This window comes from Molossus molossus, unplaced genomic scaffold (genome assembly GCF_014108415.1).
Source record: "Molossus molossus isolate mMolMol1 unplaced genomic scaffold, mMolMol1.p scaffold_m16_p_5, whole genome shotgun sequence".
In the NCBI taxonomy this organism is placed as follows: domain Eukaryota; kingdom Metazoa; phylum Chordata; class Mammalia; order Chiroptera; family Molossidae; genus Molossus; species Molossus molossus.
Window position 1 is genome coordinate 1,804,194 of NW_023425388.1, and position 13,413 is coordinate 1,817,606.

A 13,413-nucleotide genomic window follows, 5' to 3' on the forward strand; every position below is an offset into this window, starting at 1 on the left:
GGAGTTGCCAGTTGTCAGAAATGGTTTCTTACGGAACAGGAGTGGGGGATGAGGAGTGTGGGCTCCGGGCGTGGAGCGCGGGCCCCTGCGCCTTTCCCAGCGCCCAGCGTCGCCGCGGCCGCTCCTCTGGGGAATTCCGGGCAGTCTCTGAATTCAGGAGGTTTTGCAGCGGGGACAGGGAAGAGCTGGAGCCTCCGTTTCGCCGACCTGTCACAGCACAACCGTTTTTCTCGATGAGCTCAGGGCGACCTGGAAGCTTCCACAGGCCCAGACACCCTCCACTCTCAGGGCTCGGGCAGGGCCGTCCAGTCTGGGGCTGCGTGTGCTCCGGGTGAGCCGGGCGGATTTCACTTCGCTCCTTCAGACTCCTGACCCAGGAGGTTTATCTGTCCAGCAAGAGACCCCTCGCCACCCGAGCAGCACCTTCAGGTCCCGGTCGCTGTCGAATGCAGGGAGGTGCCTCCCTTGGCTGCCCTTCGATGCCTTCCTTAGTGCCCCTCCTGTCCCCTCCCTGTTCTCACAGGTGAGGTCGATGGACCGGTCCCGTGTGGTCAAGAATCCTTTCCTCTGTCGGGGTTATCGGTGCCCCTCCTGTTCCCCTCCCTGTTCTCACAGGTGAGGTCGAGGGACCGGTCCTGTGTGGTCAAGAATGGCTTTCCTCTGTCGGGGTTATCGGTGCAGATTATACATTTAGGGGTGAATGAAACAGCCGGTGGGAGCTGGAGATACAAAGGGGGATGGGCTTATAGGAACCCTTCTCCTGAGGCGTCCTAGGGGTTCAGGGTTTGCTCGGAGGGCCTCTCGAGCCAGGGGAACGTGAGAACCAAGATACCGGGTGATAGTGGGGCACCGCGGGTGTGTCAGCTTCCTGTGGCCGCTGTATAAGTGACCGCAGGCTGAGCGACTAAAAACAACCGAAGTTCATTTGCTCACAGCTCTGGAGGCCAGACGCCCAAGATCAGTGTCACTGGACCAAAGTCAAGGTGACGCAGGGCCTGCTCCGCTGACGACTCTAGGGGACACCAGTCCTCGGCCTGTGCAGCTCCCGGTGGCGATGTGTTCCTCGGCGTAAGGCCCGTCACCCCATCTCTGCCGCCGTCCTCACCCGCTTCCCCGGGTGTTTGTGCGAAGGCTCGCTCCGCCTCTGCTGTGTGAGGACCCTTGATGGACACTGATGCTCTGGACCCACCTGGAGAGCGGGTCCGGCTCTCAGGATCCTCTCAGGATCCGGCACTTTGTCCAAATACGGTCACGTTCACATGTTCCCGGGATTGGGGCTTGAAGTCTTTGGGTGGCCGTTGTATAACCTTCTATGGGCAATTAAAGAGCTAAATAAATTGCCCTCATAATGATTGTGTGCTGTTTAAACAGGCAGATCCCATTACCGCTGGGCGTCCAGACTGTTGTTTATTCATAGTTGTGCTTTTAAGAATTTCATTGCCAAAGGGTGTAGTTTTAAAGACTGCAGCACAGACTCCATCGATGACAGACTATGCTCCTTAGCATCCTTCTTCCGCCCACCCCTGCAAGATGATGGCTGTGTGAGTGTGAGTGTGTGAATGTGTATATCAATGAGTGTGAGTGAGTATGTATAAATGTGTGTGAGAATCTGTATGAGTGCGTGTATGAGTTTGTGTGTGTAAGAGTGAGTTTGTGAGAGAGGTTGTGTGTATGAGTGGGTGTGAATGAGTGTGTATGTGTTGTGAGCATATGTGTGAGTGTGTTTGTGTGTGTATGAATGTGTGTGAGTATGGGTGAGTGTGAGAGTGTGGATGAATGAGTGTTTGTGAGTGTTTGTGTATGTGTGTATGTTTGTGTGAGTTTGTGTGAGTGTGAGTTTGTGTGTATGAGTGGGTGTGATTGAGTGGGTGTGTGTTTGTGTGGGTGTGAGTGTATGTAAGAGTGAGTTTGTGGCCCAGCCAGTGTGGCTCAGTGGTTGAGCATCAACCCTGCACCAAGAGGTCGCAGGTTTGATTCCCGGTCAGGGCACATGCCCGGGTGTGGGCCTGATCCCCATTGGGGGGCATGCAGGAGGTGGCCAACTGATGTTCTCTCTCATCTGTTTCTATCTCTCCCTCTTTCTCACAAATCAATTTTAAAAAGTGAGTTTGTGTGTGTGAGTGGGTGTGAACATGTGAGTGTATAAGTATGTAGGTGTGTGTGTATGTGAGAGTGTGTGTTTATGTGTGTATGTGTATGAGAGTGCGTGCGCGCATGTGTGAGTGTATGTATGTGCGCGCGTGCGTGCATGAGTGTGTGCGCACATGTGTGTATGTGTATATGTGTGTGTGTGTGCGCGCGTGCATGTGTGGCGAGTACGTGCGTGTGTGCACGGTCAGGAATAACTACAGTTTAAAGCTGTTATTCCAGCATCTGCTGAACGAGTTGGGGCCACACTGCAGCCGGAGTGTGACTGGCACCTGTGGGGGGACAGCTGCAGCCAGATGGGCCTGGGACTGTGCAGCCCCCAGCTCCTCTGGGCTCAGTTCAGTCTTGTCCAGGTCAAGAAAGTAGCATTTGAGTCCGTTACTGAAAACGCGTATGCCTGTATCTGCCGTTTAATGACCCCCGGTAATTGGGCTCTATCGTACCCCGTATCGATGTACTGAGTGCGTTATGAAACAGTCACGGGATCTGCCTACAGGAAGAGGGAGTGAGAGGCAGTGGAAAGCCACTGTTTCCATCCTGCACGCAGGTGGCTGGACGCCGTGGGTAAGGACGCCCCGTGGGTTGCTGAGCCTCACGTGGGCCATCTGGGCGCCAGGAGGCCAGGTCCTCGATGCCCAGCCGGGTGGTGGCCGGAGCAGAGCGGGAGGACAGGTGCGGGAGGCCGTGAGCAGGAGGCTCCCAGGGTGTCGACGACGGTCCCATCAGAGCCGAGTGAAGATGTAGAAAAGGACGGGTGTGCTTTAGGGCTCGGTGCGTGGACAGGTACTTGCCACCAGAGGAAAGAGCAGAGCTGGGACGGGGTGCAGATCTGCCTGCCCTGTGCAAGGCTGGAGAGTCCACACACGTGACACACTGAGTGTGGGGACGTGGCCCCAGAGGAGTGTCCTGTGAGTAGTGAGATGAGACCCTGGAGCAGCTGCAGGTGGGGTCCCGACATGGGGCGGAGAGAACTTTCTCAATAATTCTCCAAGGGGAACACCTGAGCCCTGGAGGCCAGGGGCAGCCCGGTGTGAGGGCTGATGCAGGGCAGAGGGAGGCTGGGGGCCCAGCTGGAGGGAGGATGGCCAGGCCCGAGGGGCAGGGAGAGGCCCTTCGCTGGGGAGAACTGGTATCTCCCCCTGTGGAGACCCAAGTTTGACACTAACCCCCCACGGAGCCTTCCAGACCATCGTTCAGGTTTGCTAAGTAAATTTCATCCTCTCCTTTAGTAATTGACTCCTTCGATCGTAGCTGATGTTACATTTTTCTTTTCCCCCGATGCTGCCTTAGATCCGGCCATGCTGGAGCAGAAGGGAGCCCTGTTTCCGAGGTCCTTGGGGAGAGTGAGGAGCAGCCCGCCTGCCGTGTCTCACCGTGTGCTCCGTGTCTCCTCAGGTGGCCATCAAAGTCATCGACAAGAAGAGAGCCAAGAAGGACACCTATGTCACCAAAAACCTTCGGCGCGAGGGGCAGATCCAGCAGATGATCCGCCACCCCAACATCACCCAGCTGCTCGATATCTTGGAGACGGAGAACAGCTACTACCTGGTCATGGAGCTGTGTCCTGGGGGCAACCTGATGCGCAAGATCTCCGAGAAGAAGCGGCTGGAGGAGGCGGAAGCCCGCAGATACATCCGGCAGCTCATCTCCGCCGTGGAGCACCTGCACCGCGCCGGGGTGGTCCACCGGTGAGGCGGCCGCTGCCCCTGCCCCTGCCCCGCGGGGGGGATCATCGCGCGTGGTTGAGGACTCGTCTGCATTTGTGTTTCAGGGAGCTGTGTTGGGAGTTGGGTTAATGCCAGGGTGAGGCTTCAAGAGGGGTGTCTGAGGACAGAGTGCCTGGCTCTGCCCTGTAGTAGTTGTGTGACCCTGCGTTAACTTGCTTCACCACTGAACCGTGGTCTCTTCTTCTGTAAAATGGGAGCAATGGTGATGCTTCTCTCGTGGTTGGTGTAAGGGTTAACATACAGAATGTAATGAATTAACGTATGGGAAAAGCTCGGAACAGTGTTTGGTACATAGTAAGGGACATGTAAATGTTGGTTGCTGTTCTTTTTTTAAATGTTCTTTATTGATCTTTTAGAGAAAGGAAGGGAGAGGGAGGGAGAGATAGAAACATCGGTGAGACAGAGAAGCATCAACATCTATGGGCTTCCCGCTGCGCACCCCCTCACTGCGGATTGAGCTCGCAACCTGGGCGTGTGCCCTGACTGGGAATCGAACCAGCGACCTCTTGGTGCAGGGTCAGTGCTCAGCCACGGAGCCACACCAGCCGGGTGGTTGCCATTCTTATTATTTGCAAAATAATGAGACCCGCTGCTCAGGGTGCTGTCACTATATTTGTGTTATTTGTGGCAGTTGCTCACTAGCTGTTTTCTTCAATTAAATTAAATCACTCTGCGAACTGTGAACTTGCCCTTGAAAGTGAGGGGTGCTCCCCGTGAGCCAAACCAAACTTGCAAATCATCATGAAAACCAAACATCTCTAAAAAAACAGCTGTGTCCGCCTGAGGAGGAGCTCCACCAGGGAGGAGATGGAAACAGCGTTCTTAGAAATGTTGCCGTTGGCCCGGCCAGTGTGGCTCAGCGGTGGAGCGTCGACCCTGCACCAAGAGGTCGCCGGTTTGATTCCCGGTCAGGGCACGTGCCCAGGTTGTAGCCCGATTCCCATTGGAGGGCATGGAGGAGGCAGCCATTCTATGTTCTCTCATCGATGTTTCCATCTCTCCCTCTCACTTCCTCTCTCTCTAAAATCAATAAAGGAAAAAAAAAAATTAAAAAAAAAAGAACATTGCTGTTGGTGGCGGGTGCCTACTTACAGTGCCATGCTGAAATTCAGTTAAACATGAAAGTGCCCTCCCTCCCGAGGGGGTGTTCACTTCACCAGTAAACACACAGTTCTTCCTTCGTGGCGTTATAATAGATGATTACTCTGAGGGTGGAGAAAACGCAGGGCTCATGGTTCATGATTCTCATTTTTTTTTATCCTCATCCGAGGACATTTTTCCATTTTTTGTACAGACAGAGTGGGAGGGAGAGAGAGGAAGAAAGAGAGAGGGAAACATCGATGTGAAAGGGACACATCGAGTGGCTGCCACCCGCACGACCAACCAGGGCCAGGGCAAACTGCAACCGAGGTACGTGCCCTTAGCAGGAACCGAACCGGGGCCTCTCCGGACCGCAGGCGGACGCTCTAACCGCTGAGCCAAACCGGCCAGGGCATGATTCTCATTTTTAAAAAAGCAAGATCGAGGCAGAAAATAGGTTGGTGTGAATCAACACATACATCTGTTTACATTTTTTTTTATTGAGATACCGTTCACATATGATAAAATTCACCATTTTTGAGTGGGTTTTCGTATATTCACAGCGTTGTGTGACACTCGCCATGGATCTGATTTTAGAATATCTTCATCACCCCAGAAAGAAACCCTGTACCCCTTAGCAGTCAGTCCTCATCCCTGCCTTCCACCAGCGCCACGCATCCGCTCCTCTGCTCTCTGTCTGTGTGGATTCGCCTGTTCTGGACGTTTCCTGTAAATGGAAACAAACAGGTGGTCTTTTGTGACCAGCTGCTTTCCCTCAGTAGCATGTCTTCAAGGTTCATCCATGTGGTAGAGTATTGGGCTTCACTCCTTTTCATGGCAGAGTAATATTCCACCACATGGCCATGCCACAGTCCGTTGAGCCATCTTCAGCTGATGGGCAGGTGGGTTGTCTCTGCCCTCTGGCTGTTGTGAATAGTGCTGCTGCAAACACTCGTGTGCTGGTTATTGTGTGAACGTAAGTTTGCACTGCTCTTGGGAATTGCTGCGTCATCCGGCAACTCTGTGTTTAGCTCTCAGAGGAAACATACAGTTTTAAAACTTCAACCTCGGATGAGGCCTTTCGTCTGTGTGGAGGCCGTTCATGGTGTGATAGTGGAGAGGGACTCTGGGAGTGGCACTGCGACGCCCCCATCATGCCCTGTCCTGGGACACTGCGTGGCGGTCCTCTGAGCCGGCCTTGACCCGGCGCCCTTCAGGCGGGCCATTCCTCACTGAGCAAGAGAACCTTCTCATGCCTTTCTCAGTCCCACACGCTGTCATGAAATCATGCGTCATTAGGACTCCTGGAGTTTAGATCAGCAGGGAAGGGAACAGCCAGAAATTCTGAGTGAAGACACTATTTCTGGCTCTTTCCAACAATGCCTGTGCAGCCTGCCGCGTCCTAGCTCTGCCGTTACTAGGAAAACAGTGGTCGCAGGTGCACCTGGTGCTGTCTGTGTTTATTAGGGTGACAAAGGAAGGAGCCCGATGAGTCAGCGTGGAACACCCACCCCACCGGTCACGCGAAGACAGAGCCGGCCGCGCCGGCCGCGGGACTCAGGGTGTCACTCGGGTTCACGCTGTCAGAAATCCCACGCGCCCAGCTGGGGAATTCGAGGACGACAGAGAAGCGGGTGACAGCTGTGGAGGGCTCTCCCGAAGGAACTTCTCCACAGCCCTCGAAAGTGATCTGAACAAAATCCACCCCCTCCATGCAATTACTGTCTGAATGCCAACGGAATGAATCGGACAATGTTTTGATTTCAAAGATGGGGCGCTTTTCTGGCTTTTAAATTGGACAACGTTTTGATCTCAAAGATGGGGCGCTTTTCTGGCTTTTAAATTGGACAACGTTTTGATCTCAAAGATGGGGCGCTTTTCTGGCTCTTGAATTGGACAATGTTTTGATCTCAAAGATGGGGCGCTTTTCTGGCTCTTGAATTGGACGATGTTTTGGTCTCAAAGATGGGGTGCTTTTCTGGCTCTTGAATTGGACGATGTTTTGGTCTCAAAGATGGGGTGCTTTTCTGGCTCTTGAATTGGACGATGTTTTGATCTCAAAGATGGGGTGCTTTTCTGGCTCTTGAATTGGACGATGTTTTGGTCTCAAAGATGGGGTGCTTTTCTGGCTCTTGAATTGGACGATGTTTTGGTCTCAAAGATGGGGTGCTTTTCTGGCTCTTGAATTGGACGATGTTTTGGTCTCAAAGATGGGGCGCTTTTCTGGCTCTGCTGTGCATCCGGCTGCTGCCTCTCTCGCCGGAAATACGTCCCCGAGCCGATGACGGCCGAGGCGCTGGTCTCCGGAAGTCAGGGGCGGTCGGAAATGCAGAAATCGTGGAAGGAAGCTCGTTTCTCTGTCTGGAGACCGTGCTCAGGGCGTCGGCACCGGCCGCCGGGGGTCGTCAGGTGGCTGAGACCCGCACGGGGGTTTTGAGCTCACGTGAGCTGGCTCACTGCCGGTCTGGCGTGTACTGTTCTCTCTTCACGGGGGAGAATTTGCACCTTGATGCTGCAAAGGCAGAGTGACTTTCTGAAGTGAGTTTGAGGTTAAGATTTCTCAGATGAAGCGGAGGTGTCCTGGGGTCACTCCCGGGAAGATTTCTGAGCACGCGGATCGGATCATCCGAGAGGCTTCGGGGGCAGTTTGGGGCCACGTTGTGTGGTTTAGGGGCTGTGGGTCCGTGTGTCCTCGAGGCACCGCGCCCGTTAGGCTGATGCTGCTGCGTCATCCTCAGCGCCACACGCGGGGGGGCCCTTTCCTGGGACAGTCAGTCCGTGTACTTCATTTTCTACCCAGAACTGTTTCAGTGTGATTTAAAGGCCAGTCTTTAAAAATCATGTAAATATGTATAAAAAAGGAAACATAACCTCGTGCAGCGGACCCTACGCCGGCAGGAACCTCCGCGCGGGGCCGTGTGGTCGTGTGTCTCGGCTGCAGCGGGGTCGCCGTGACCGGTGCCGCAGCACAGTGTGGTCTGAACCTCTCCGTGTCCGGATTGCCTGAACACCCCGGGTTTAAGCTCAGACGAGCTTCCTTTCCCGTCTCCCCAAACCTGCTCACCCGGCAGGACGCGGAAACCCGATGCTAGGTCTGTTGTACGCGACTCTTCACATTCACCATTAGGGCCCTTGCTCTGCTGATGTGAGCGTCACCTGTGGGCTGTTCAAGCCGACCAGGTCCAGTCACGCTGTGCAGACAGAACAGGACCGGGCAGCACGGTGCCGCGTCCCTACGCAGGAAGAGACAAGCCAGGGGGCTGCCCCGGAGAGGGACACATGATCCCGGGGGCTGGAAGCTGTGCCTGGGGCGTGACCTCCCTTGTTCGTGACGGTGCGAAAGGGCCTGTGTGCCAGGGAGGAACGCAGGGGGAGAGGGGCCTTCTGACGGGGAGCAGCCGCAACCTGCACCCCTCTGGTATTGAGAAGTTCTTTGAACTTGTGAGTTTTCTTGGCGAGGGGAGGGCAGGGCAGACAGATGTGAGGGGCGTCTGCGCTCCCAGGCCGTCTGCTGAGGGTGCACACCTGTCTGGAGGTGCTGGTGGCAGAGACCCAAGGTCGTGTGGGTCCCTGGGTTTTTAGCACAATGGGAATGAGAGGCTTTGCCGAGCCCTCGTGGGCAGCTGTGCGGGCTGGGGTGCACCGTGGTCATGGCGTTGACCCCGAGGCCAGCCTGCCTGCACCCACATGTTGGCATGCCGCTTAGATGCTGCACCCTGCAAATCTCTCAGGCTTCTGGGCCTCTTTTCCCGTCTGCACAGTAGAAATCGGGGGTTACCCACTTCATGTGGCTGTCGGGAGGATTCGAGGGGTCAGTTCATGCCGTGTGCTTAACACTGAGACACTTGGTACCGACAGCAGGTGCTCACGTAACATTGTCGATCGGTTCTCGACTCTAAGGGAAACGATGCACAACACCTCACCGTAGGCCAGGGGCCGTCAACAACAGCTCGTGTCTGCAGCATCTCATCAACACCGGCTCGAAATCACGCGGAACCCAGTGGTGGTATCTGAGGACCTGCCGTACTGAGCACATGTACTGTACTGAGTACGCGGCTGCCTCCTTCGTTTTGCTCATGGGAGGCCGAGTCCCTAGTGCTTAAGGCCTTTCCTGTTTGCAGCTGCCGCGGCCCTTGCCGCCTGTGTCCTGAATCCTACTCATTCTTTTTTTTAATCCTCACCCGAGGACATTTTTTGTTCAGATAGAGCGGGAGGGAGAGAGAGGAAGAGAGAGAGAGAGAAACATCGATGCAAAGGGACACATCGAGTGGCTGCCACCCGCACGACCAACCAGGGCCGGGGACAAACTGCAACCGAGGTACGTGCCCTTAGCGGGAACTGAACCCGGTCTCTCTGTACCGCAGGCCGACGCTCCAACCGCTGAGCCAAACCGGCCAGGGCTCCTACTCATTCTTTAGGTCTCAGCTCCAAGTTCACCTCCTCCAGGCTACGCCTCCTGGTCCTTAACTCCCACAGTACCTTCTACGTTGTTTCCCAAACACCTGTCACCTGATCCATCTCTTCCGCACAGGCCGCCAGCCCAGCTCACGTCCAGCCCGATGGGCACACAGCGAGACTCGCTGAGAGAATGAAGGGAAATTGAGCCCGAACAGCTGTGTCGGGGTCCGCGCTGTATTGGGAGCTTCCTGGGAGCCAGTCCATGTGCTTTCTGGAACAGTCCATGTTTTCCCTGGAATTTCAAGGGGGTTTCTTCTTCGACTTAGTACCAATGTGTTTGTTTTTCAGGTCGTTTGCAGAGTGGCATCTTTTTTTTTTTTTTTTTAATCCTCACCCGAGGACATTTTTCCATTTTTTTGTTCAAATAGAGTGGGAGGGAGAGAGAGGAACAGAGAGAGAAACATCGATGTGAAAGGGACACATCGAGTGGCTGCCACCCACACGACCACCCAGGGCCGGGGTAAACTGCAACCGAGGTACGCGCCCTTAGCGGGAACCGAACCCGGGTCTCTCCGGACCGCAGGCTGACGCTCTAACCACTGAGCCAAACTGGCCAGGGCCTTTTTTTTTTTTTTAAATATGTTTTTATTTATTTTTTTTAGAGAGAGAGAAAGGGACAGAGAGAGAGAGAGAAACATCAATGGAAGAGAGAATCATTGGTGGGCTGCCTCCTGCATGCCCCCCACAGGTTTGAGCCCGCAACCTGGGCATGTGCCACCGGAATCAAACTGGGACCTCACAGCCCATGGGACGGTGCTCCATCCACTGAGCCGCACCAGCCGGGCATGGAGTGGCATCTTTTTAGTGAACAAATAGCTCTTTCATTTTATAAACACTGCAGGGACTCCATAAGGATTCATTTTGAATGAATAAAATCGGGTGCATGCTTACCAAGTTATTCTTGTGTTTTACCAAATTGCCCGTATTATAAATAAATCAGAGATTAAAAAAATCATTTGGTTTTAACACAGAGCTTTATTACTTTTTTTTATCCTCACCTGAGGACATTTTTCCATTTTTTGTTCAGATAGAGTGGGAGGGAGAGACAGGAAGGGAGAGAGAGAGAAACATCGATGTGAAGGGACACATCGAGTGGCTGCCACCTGCACGACCAACCAGGGCCGGGGACCAACTGTAACCGAGGTACATGCCCTTAGTGGGAAGCAAACCCGGGTCTCTCTGTACCGCAGGCCGACGCTCCAACCGCTGAGCCAAACCGGCCAGGGCTTAACACAGAGCTTTTGAAGATAAAACCTAACCCCCCAAAACCTTGCTCACTAAAAATGCTCTTTGCTGTGGGGAGTCCTGTTCTCTTCCCGATGCTTGCTCTCAGCTTAGCACTGAAGTCGGCCCTGTGGAAGGACAGGTGCGAGAGGCGGGAGCCGGAGGCTCACTCTGCGGACCTTTCCCCGCGAGGGCTCGGTCAAGCCCCGCTTCTCTCCAGCCTCCCATCTGAGGCTGACGCCCCAGTACTGTTCGCTTAGCATGAAATTAATCACCTTTCAAGTCTTTCGGGCGTCTCCCCTCCACCTGCGGAGACCCTTTAACTGGATTATCCCAGCCCCAGGCTCGCCTCGGATCTGCTCCTGGCTGCTGAGCCCGGAGTGGTCCGAACGCTTGGGCTCATTTCCTCCTGCCTGGGCCCTGCCAGGAGCCCCTCTTCGGGGTCCAGAGCTCAGAGCGTGAAGAGATGTGCTGAGGGCGGTCAGGTGGTTGGTGGGAATCTGCTCTGTAGCGTCTACTTCTGTCCCCAGGTGCCTTGGCGTTTCACGTGGGTCCCCCGGCCCCTCCAGGTCTCACTCTGGCCTCTGGCCCCCTCCTCGAACCCTGGCAGTCTCTGTTTTATGTCATTCGGTTCCTCACTTTCATGTTGGGTTGACCCCAGGCTGCCTCTTGAGTTCCTGTCCCTGGCCTGGGCCTCGGTGTTTTATAGCCTGACCTTCGACCTCTGCTGGGCTTGGCACACACCCGTCCCCTTCACAGTATTCTGGATGGGTGTTGTTGTCACATCCATGTGGGTATGCATGCAACACATGTGTCCACATGTGTACTCTCATGCACACACCCTCACAACGGATGTGCACAACACACCCACGCACATGCACGCCCATGCCTTCTCCGTGTACACGCACACACTTGACTGTTTACACTTGCAGTCTGCACAGACCCATGTGTGCTCACACTCGTCGCACATGTGCAGAGTGTACACACGCGCACACACACACACACACACTTGCACTCGCACCCCCTCCACCCCAGCATGGCCCCCGGCTACCTCCTTGCTCTCCAGGCCCAGGTCCTCCCCTCCTGACTGTAGTTCACCGTGGCCAGTGTCCACACCTCGAGATGAGTTACTGTCTCTAGAGACAGACCAGGAGAGTCTGGGTGGGGAGAGGCGGGCGGAGAGGGGGGGCGAGGGTGCGCGAAGTCGCTTGTGAACCTTTCACTGTGTCTGGCCTGTGTGCGCTTGTTCTTTTGAAACACCCCAGAAAAGGCCTGGTGATGAGGGCTCCCCGCTCCGTCCCTCTCAGTCTGACACCCTGCCCCGTCCCGCCCCCGGACAGGAGAGAACCCAGCGCCAGATCTGCTGGGGGCCTCGAGGAGGGTCCCATGGGCACTTGCCTCTGTCCCTGTGTCCACGGGGCTCTCCTGGCCACCCTCCTCAGGGCAGCTGCCTTTGTTCCCAAGCCCCAGGCCCTGCTGCCCCGTCCTGGTAGCCCGCCCACTGCACGCTGTAGGTCGTTCCCGTTCCTCCCTCACTTCCTGATTCCTCTCCGAAGCCCTGTGGCCGAGAAGAACCAATTTCCCCTCCACCAGGGGCCCTTTCTCCTCCGTCCCCTCTGTTCTCAGCTGCAGGTTCACCCCGAACACCCAGTGTGCCTGCCCCGGGGAGGAACTGGGCACCGCAGACCTCGCAGGGACGGTCCCTCGGTCCCTCTCTCCTCTCCTGGAAGTGACTGATCCGATCAGGGGCGGCACCGGGAAGCTGGTCTCAGCTGGTCGGCGGTCAGAGCGTCCTTCCCGCCTGGCGGAGGCGCGCGCAGAGCCCGTGCCCTGCCCTCGGGACCAGCGCGCTCACAGGGCCCACGTGAGACCAAGGGAGGATTTCTGCCTCCCAGAGGCTGCTGGATTTTTTAAAAAAGGTGCCTTGTAACATGCTAACACTGAAACTTTACGGATACATTCTTCCCTTTATTGTTCAGGGAGGACTTTCTCAGTTGTGTGGCCTCTGGGATCAGTTGTGGCCTCTTAGGTCGCTGTTGAGTACGTGGGCGGAGGGTCTGAGTGCCCGCGGTGCTGTGTGGACTGGCGACGACTTTCCAGTGGTCAGGACGCTCCGGAGCCACACCCTAGCAGGCGCTGGTGCAGCCCTGCCATCCAGGTCGTCATCGCTCAGGAAAGAGACGCGCACGCCCATCTACTTTAAAAACATTAGCTGATTGTATTTTTTAGAACAGTTTTAGGTTTATAGAAAAATGGTGCTGGCACCACAGAGTTCCCACATCCGTCCCCAACCTCTTCTGCATCTTTTTTCCTACAATGAACATCTTAGATAGTTCATTTGTTACAGTTGCTGAGCCAATACTGATAGTCTCATGGGCATTTGGTGCATTAGGTCACACGGCACATTGGGGCACGTACATCAGGGCATGTGGCACACTAAGGTATGTACATTGGGGCACGTGGCACACTAGGGCACGCACATTGGGGCACGTGGCACACTAAGGTATGTACATTGGGGCACATGGCACACTAGGGCACGTACATTGGGGCACGTGGCACACTAGGGCACGTACATTGGGGCATGTGGCACATCAGGGCACGTACATTGGGGCATGTGGCACATCGGGGCACGTGGTAATTAGGGTGCTCTGGGTTGTACATTCTGTGGACTTGGACAACTCGTGGTGTCATGCAGCCACCATTACAGTGTCATAAGGAATAATTTCACCATCCTAACAAAAAACGAGCTCCGCTTGTCCCCTCTTCCCAAAACCTC

At 55.1% G+C, this 13,413-nt stretch overlaps 1 protein-coding gene across 1 annotated transcript in view; it reads left to right on the top strand.

Moving 5' to 3' along the window:
* The window catches only part of HUNK (hormonally up-regulated Neu-associated kinase), a 93,124-nt gene that overhangs the window by 31,879 nt on the left and 47,832 nt on the right, over nt 1–13,413 (top strand). The window contains exon 2 of the mRNA XM_036243344.1: nt 3,544–3,836. Within this exon, the coding sequence (XP_036099237.1) occupies nt 3,544–3,836 (293 nt within the window). The remainder of the gene's footprint in view (nt 1–3,543; nt 3,837–13,413) is intronic.